The sequence below is a fragment of the Coregonus lavaretus genome, assembly GCF_964263955.1.
Source record: "Coregonus lavaretus genome assembly, contig: HAP1_SCAFFOLD_4677, whole genome shotgun sequence".
Classification (NCBI taxonomy): Eukaryota; Metazoa; Chordata; class Actinopteri; order Salmoniformes; family Salmonidae; genus Coregonus; species Coregonus lavaretus.
The window spans coordinates 26,968-35,000 of NW_028157084.1; the positions used below are offsets into that span (position 1 = coordinate 26,968).

The 8,033-nt window shown below is 43.4% G+C and overlaps 1 protein-coding gene across 1 annotated transcript in view; it reads right to left on the bottom strand.

Moving 5' to 3' along the window:
* Nucleotides 1-8,033, bottom strand: part of LOC311125826 (uncharacterized protein) — a gene marked incomplete at both ends in the record, with an annotated part of 43,031 nt that overhangs the window by 26,348 nt on the left and 8,650 nt on the right. The window contains 2 exons of the mRNA XM_084199856.1: nucleotides 996-1,158; nucleotides 5,218-5,431. Coding sequence (XP_084055982.1) covers nucleotides 996-1,158; nucleotides 5,218-5,431 — 377 coding nt within the window. The remainder of the gene's footprint in view (nucleotides 1-995; nucleotides 1,159-5,217; nucleotides 5,432-8,033) is intronic.

Below are 8,033 nucleotides of genomic sequence, written 5' to 3' on the forward strand. Positions count from 1 at the left end.
ATCTTGCCACCCTAGGGTCACGCACTACTCATAAAGAAAATGTAGAACTTTTATTATTAAAAAACATAAAATACCGTCAAATACCGTCATACCATAAAACATTTGAAAAATACCGTGATATGATATTTAGGCCATATCGCTCAGCCCTAAACCTATCCGCTGTGGGGTGTATTTGTGTGTGTGTGTGTGTTCTATTTAGACGAGTGAGTGCAATTTTCTTTAGTCCTTTTCACAGGGCTTACTTTAAAAAGTACAGAAACACTGTTGACAATACCAACAAAGAACAGTTGGATCACTCCCTTAGCAACCCCTTCATAAAAAGTTACAATCAAATGTTCAAAAAGAATACACCACTTCCTTTATCTATTTTCTCCATCTCTGGCATAAGCAGCAGTATTTCATATTGCGATGCTTGTCAGGTGTCTCCAGGTCTCTGTGATAACCCCAAGGGCTTGGCTGTCTGTCACTGATCTCCAAATCATCTCAAGTCATCTCTAACCACAAAGCATAGTTTAAAGAACAAGGGATGGAGGGATGGAGGGATGGAGGGAGGGGGGAGGTGAACACTAGTTCTCACGATTAAACAATTTCCACTATCTGACTGTCACCTCGAGTTCAACGCCTCCCTTAGTGTACACAAAGACGTGGCAGTGAGTTTGGACAGAGAGAAAGAAATAGAGAGAAATAGAGAGAGTGGGTGGGGGGGGGGAGTTGCTCAGACTACATACACAGCTATACACAGCTAGCTATGCAGTTCCAAATAGGTGTTCACAGCAACACTTTACGAAATACCTGATCTAAATCTTCACAATAATAACAAGACAATCCAGCCTGAAAATCCAGAACAAAAACATCTTAGCAGTTCAACGGGCAGAGATGATGATCTTTTCAAGGCTCATTTCCACTCAACTTTAGGTTTTAGACCACAAATCACAAATACACCATCAATGAATAGGACTAAGCGAAGGACCATGTAGATAAGCCAGCAGATCTACCTCAAAGACTTCTTCATCAAGTATTCTAGTTCCGAAGACCACAATTCCTTTGGTGTCGATGATGGGGTGTGGGCTCCTGGACAGCTTCTGGGTGGTCTTCTTTTTACAGTCCAGGATGATGGTGATGCTCTGTTTGTGAACGCTGATGGCCACTCGGTGCCACCTGGGGACAGGGACAGAAGGTTAGCTCTCTGTCTATCTCGCTCTCTCTCTCTCACACACACACACACACGTTTCACTACAGTTATACTAGCTTTGAGAGGGACAAAACGTTAGCTCACACACACGTTTCACTACAGTTATACTAGCATTGAGATGGACAAAAGGTTAGCTTACACACACGTTTCACTACGCTACAGTTACTAGCTGTGCGACTATTGAAACACTGATATTATAACCACGCAGTAATACAGTGTCTTGCAAAAGTATTCATCCCCCTTGGTGTTCTTCCTATTTTGTTGCATTATAACCTGTAATTTAAATGGATTTTTATTTGGATTTCATGTAATAGACATACACAAAATAGCCCAAATTGGTGAAGTGAAACGAAAAAAATAACTTGTTTCAAAAAATTCAAAAAAATTAATAACGGAAAAGTGGTGGTGCATATGTATTCACCCCCTTTGCTATGAAGCCCCTAAATAAGATCTGGTGCAACCATTTACCTCCAGAAGTCACATAATTAGTTAAATAAAGTCTACCTGTGTGCAATCTAAGTGTGACATGATCTGTCACATGATCTCAGTATATACCTGTTCTGAAAGGCCCCAGAGTCTGCACCACCACTAAGCAAGGGGTACCACCAAGCAAGCGGCACCATGAAGACCAAGGAGCTCTCCAAACAGGTCAGGGACACAGTTGTGGAGAAGTACAGACAGGGTTGGGTTATAAAAAAATATCAGAAACTTTGAACATCCCACGGAGCACCATTAAATCCATTATTAAAAAATGGAAAGAATATGGCACCACAACAAACCTGCCAAGAGAGGGCCGTCCACAAATACTCATGGACCAGGCAAGGAGGGCATTAATCAGAGAGGCAACAAAGACACCAAAGATAACCCTGGAGGAGCTGCAAAGCTCCACAGCGGAGATTGGAGTATCTGTCCATCGGACCACTTTAAGCCATACACTCCACAGAGCTGGGCTTTACGGAAGAGTGGGCAGAAAAAAGCCATTGCAAACACGTTTGGTGTTCGCCAAAAGGCATGTGGGAAACTCCCCAAACATATGGAAGAAGGTACTCTGGTCAGATGAGACTAAAATTGAGCTTTTTGGCCATCAAGGAAAACGCTATGTCTGGCGCAAACCCAACACCTCTCATCACCCCGAGAACACCATCCCCACAGTGAAGCATGGTGGTGGCAGCATCATTCTGTGGGGATGTTTTTCATCGGCAGGGACTGAGAAACTGGTCAGAATTGAACCAATGATGGATGGCGCTAAATACAGGGAAATTCTTGAGGGAAATATGTTTCAGTCTTCCAGAGATTTGAGACTGGGACGGAGGTTCACCTTCCAGCAGGACAATGACCCTAAGCATACTGCTAAAGCAACACTCGAGTGGTTTAAGGAGAAACATTTACATGTCTTGGAATGGCCTAGTCAAAACCTAGACTTCAATCCAATTGAGAATCTGTGGTATGACTTAAAGATTGCTGTACACCAGCGGAACCCATCCAACTTGAAGGAGCTGGAGCAGTTTTGCCTTGAAGAATGGGCAAAAATCCCAGTGGCTAGATGTGTCAAGCTTATAGAGACATACCCCAAGAGACTTGCAGCTGTAATTGCTGCAAAAAGTGGCTCTACAAAGTATTGACTTTGGGGGGGGGGTGAATAGTTATGCACGCTTTCTGTTTTTTTGTCTTATTTGTTGTTTGTTTCACAATAAAAAATATTTGGCATCTTCAAAGTGGTAGGCACGTTGTGTAAATCAAATGATACAAACCCCCAAAAAATCAATTTTAATTCCAGGTTGTAAGGAAACTGTATAGGGATGTTTTGTTCAGGATAGGGATGTAGCCATGGGTTCAATGTCTACACATCCGAGGGCACTATAGCACACAAAGGTCAGCTACTGTCAATCAAAGGATGTCTTTATATATAATACAAACAACCTTGGTTGACTGGCTAGCTAGATAACAAACTATGTGTTAGATGGACAGACAGCAGATTGAGATAATGAACATGTGTGACCGGTCACCTGCACAACTAAAGCCCACAGTAGTGTGTCCACCAGACTCATCAAAGCTAGACCAACCCACACCTGCTCTCTGATTACAGAGAAGCAAACAATAAGCTAAACTGAGAGCAGATTGCATTTGTTTGATATGGTACAATATAACATGTCACTGTTGAGGCCTCTGAAGAGGGGCTAGTGTTATATAATGTAGTATATGTGTGACATTGTATATCATAGTTTACAAGCTGTGTAAGCACTAGGCAGAGTGATAAGGTATACCACAGAATGACTAGAGTTTATGGTATGGTATGGTATCAGACAAGGTGAACATACTTTCCGTTGGCCAGGTTGAGTCCTCTGAAAATGAGATAGTTTGACTATAAAGTACAGTCGTGGTCAAAAGTTTTGAGAATGAAATAAATACTAATTTTCACAAAGTCTGCTGCCTCAGTTTTGATGATGGCAATTTGCATATACTCCAGAATGTCATGAAGAGTGATCAGATTAATTGCAATTAATTGCAAAGTCCCTCTTTGCCATGAAAATGAACTTAATCCCCCAAAAAACATTTCCACTGCATTTCAGCCCTGCCACAAAAGGACCAGCTGACACCATGTCAGTGATTCTCTCGTTAACACAGGTGAGAGTGTTGACGAGGACATGGCTGGAGATCACTCTGTCATGCTGATTGAGTTAGAATAACAGACTGGAAGCTTTAAAAGGAGGGTGGTGCTTGAAATCATTGTTCTTCCTCTGTTAACCATGGTTACCTGCAAGGAAACACATGCCGCCATCATTGCGTTGCACAAAAAGGGCTTCACAGGCAAGGATATTGCTGCTAGTAAGATTGCACCTAAATCAACCATTTATCGGATCATCAAGAACTTCAAGGAGAGAGGTTCAATTGTTGTGAAGAAGGCGTCAGGGCGCCCAAGAAAGTCCAGCAAGCGCCAGGACCGTACCTAAAGTTGATTCAGCTGCGGGATCGGGGCACCGCCAGTGCAGAGCTTGCTCAGGAATGGCAGCAGGCAGGTGTGAGTGCATCTGCACGCACAATGAGGCAAAGACTTTTGGAGGATGGCCTGGTGTCAAGAAGGGCAGCAAAGAAGCCACTTCTCTACAGGAAAAACATCAGGGATAAACTGATATTCTGCAAAAGGTACAGGGATTGGACTGCTGAGGACTGGGGTAAAGTCATTTTCTCTGATGAATCCCCTTTCCGATTGTTTGGGGCATCCGGAAAACACCTTGTCTGGAGAAGACAAGGTGAGCGCTACCATCAGTCCTGTGTCATGCCAACAGTAAAACATCCTGAGACCATTCATGTGTGGGGTTGCTTCTCAGCCAAGGGAGTGGGCTCACTCACATTTTTGCCTAAGAACACAGCCATGAATAAAGAAAGGTACCAACACATCCTCCAAGAGCAACTTCTCCCAACCATCCAAGAACAGATTGGTGACGACCAATGCCTTTTCAAGCATGATGGAGTACCTTGCCATAAGGCAAAAGTGATAACTAAGTGGCTCGGGTAACAAAACATCGAAATGTTGGGTCCATGGCCAAGAAACTCCCCAGACCTTAATCCCATTGAGAACTTGTGGTCGTTCCTCAAGAGGCGGGTGGACAAACAAAAACTCACAAATTCTGACAAATTCCAAGCATTGATTATGCAAGAATGGGCTGCCATCAGTCAGGATGTGGCCCAGAAGTTAATTGACAGCATGCCAGGCCGGATTGCAGAGGTCTTGAAAAAGAAGGGTCAGCACTGCAAATATTGACTCTTTGCATAAACTTAATGTAATTGTCAATAAAAGCCTTTGACACTTATGGAATGCTTGTAATTATACTTCAGTATACCATAGTAACATCTGACAAAAATATCTCATAACACTGAAGCAGCGAACTTTGTGAAGACCAATACTTGTGTCATTCTCAAAACCTTTGACCACGACTGTACTATATATATAATGGCCTATGTAATGATATCAGTGTACTATCTAATGATATAGTAATACTGTGTGTGGTTTGAGGTGAACCTACTTTCCATCGGCCAGATTGAGACCTCTGAAGAGGGGGTAGTCCTCGGGGCTGGGTTTGCCTGTGTGGTCCTCATACAGGAAGACAGGGGAGCGTCCCACCTCCACCCCCAGCTGCTGGATGCCCTGCTCGTTATACACAGACAGCAGGAAGGACTGGGAGCCCTTCTTAGGCTTCACCGTAGCCAGGATGGAGAAGTCCTCAGGAAACACATCAGCTGTGGAGGGGGAAGAGAGGGATGGAGGAATGGAGAGAGAGGGGGGGTCGAGTTATAATACACCAGTTCATGTAATGTGCTGAATAGTGAGAGTCAGACGACCACACCCCTGCATGGGTTTGATGTAAAGTATTGTTTTCAAGAGAGAGTCAAATCTTAATTAAATCCATAAATACAGTCAAATAAATGGTGTACTGCACTGAAACTACACTAGGATAACCTTCAGAGACACATAGTCAAGACCATGTTATGTACTGAAGCAGGTAGAGGACACAAACAGGGAAAAGGATGAAGAACATGGGACAGAGGAGATGACAACGTCTTGGACAGAGGAGACATCTAAATAACGTCTTGGAGCATCTAAAGCAAACAATAGCTCTCTCCAAACCTCCAACACTGGCCAGAATACTGAACAGAACAGCACAGAGCTGGGAGGGTTAGAGAGAAAAGTCTGGAAGAGAGACAGGGAGGGAGAGAGAGCGAGCGAGAGAGTAGACAGGAAGGAGAACAGAGTAATGAGAATAGCATGTGGTCTCTGGGTGGCCATCAAAAACACTTTCTCATTTTCCCAAACCCCTCTTCCCCTCTCCTCCTCTCTCAGACCTGATCCATCCACCAGACACATAAAGGGAGGGAGAGACAGAGAGAGAGAGAGGGAAAGGGGAGGGAGAGAGAGAGAGAAAGACAAAAGAAGGATAGAGAGACATACTTATGAAAATAAATGGGATATGACGAGAGATGCTGAGAAAGAGAATGAAAGCCAGAATAAAGGAGTATTTACAGAACAACAAAACACGGGACAAACAAAAGTGAAAAAAGGGGAAAAAGGGGTGAAAAGAAGAGAGGAGAAGTGAAAGGGACGTTTCAACCCCCTCTCTCCCTCTTGAGGAGCGCCCACCTCCCTTCTTCCCTTCTTCCCTGCATCCCTCCATCTGCATGCCTAGTCTAAACTCTCCCTCCATTTTGTGTGCGCCAGCCACATCTGTGAGACATATGCCCTTAGAGCAAGGCCTTGTGGGACATTCTCAGCCCCCTAACAAGGGTGCGGGCCTTGCTTTTCCCCTGAAGACAATGGGGTACTCACATACATGTGCAGGTTAGACTCACGTTTAGTTCTGGCACCATTCATAAGTCCCAGGACTAGACAGCTGCTTTTGTTTTAAGGGGAGAGGAAAGAGGTAGAAATCTGCTGAGTTTATGGAAATCATCATGACTGAATTATGTCTTAGCGTGTTAGTTATCTTTGCAAAGTGTCTTTCTAACTACAAAGGTAGAATCTGAGTGTGGAGCTAAAGTTATGGTGTACTACTAAATTGGCATATTGTGAAGCTACAGATGCAGGATCTTAATTTGAGCCAGTTTGCTAAAATAATCCTGCAGTAACAGGAAATGTGAATTTTTATGTAGATTATAATTAATGGGCATTTTTGTAGAGTTTGATACAAATTTAATTAGGGCAAATCAAGTAGGGAATTTCAAAGTGGACATTTTTTAAAACTCAAATACACTACAAGTTTACATTTCCTGCTTTGCATGAACATTCTCAGCAATTCTCCTACATCTACAGCTGCAGAAAAAATTAAGAGACCACTGCAAAATTATCAGTTACTCTGGTTTTACTATTTATAGGTATGTGTTTGGGTAAAAATAAGATTTTTATTTTATTCTATAAACTACTGACAACATTTCTCCCAAATACCAAATAAAAATATTGTCATTTAGAGCATTTATTTGCAGAAAATGACAACTGGTCAAAATAACAAAAAAGATAATATGCGAATAATGGAAAGAAAATAAGTTCATGTTCATTTATAAACAACACAATAGTAATGTTTTAACTTAGGAAGAGTTCAGAAATCAATATTTGGTGGAATAACCCTGATTTTCAATCACAGCTTTCATGCGTCTTGGCATGCTCTCCACCAGTCTTTCACATTGATGTTGGGTGACTTTATGCCACTCCTGGAGCAAATATTCAAGCAGCTCAGCTTTGTTTGATAGCTTGTGACCATCCATCTTCCTCTTGATCACATTCCAGCCTGCCCAGTCACACGCTTCCTCGCGTGAGTACGGGGAGTTGGCTCTGCTCTAACACTAGGCTCCGCCAACCACCCTTTTAGCCCCCCCAAAAAAAATTATTGGGGCTGTCTCTCGGGCTTCTTCCTCGGCCGGCGCCTTCTGCGTTGCCGCTGCTCCTCTCTATACCGGGCCTCCACTGTCTCCTCCCAAGGACGGCGATCCATCCCGGCCTGAATCTCCTCCCATGTCCAGGATCCCTTTCCTTCCAGGATCTCCTCCCATGTCCAGGCTGTCTGCTCCTGGACACGCTGCTTGGTCCGTGATTGGTGGGATCTTCTGTCACGTTCATTCAAGGACGGGTCGGACCAAGGCGCAGCGTGATATGCATACATGTTTATTTAAACTTAATAAACACTCGACAAAACAATAAACGAAACGAAACGTGAAGTCCACGGTAGACACAAACAACATACCTTATACGGAACAAGATCCCACAATTAACGAGTGCCAATAGGCTGCCTAAGTATTATCCCCAATCAGAGACAATGAGTGACAGCTGCCTCTGATTGGGAACCATACAGGA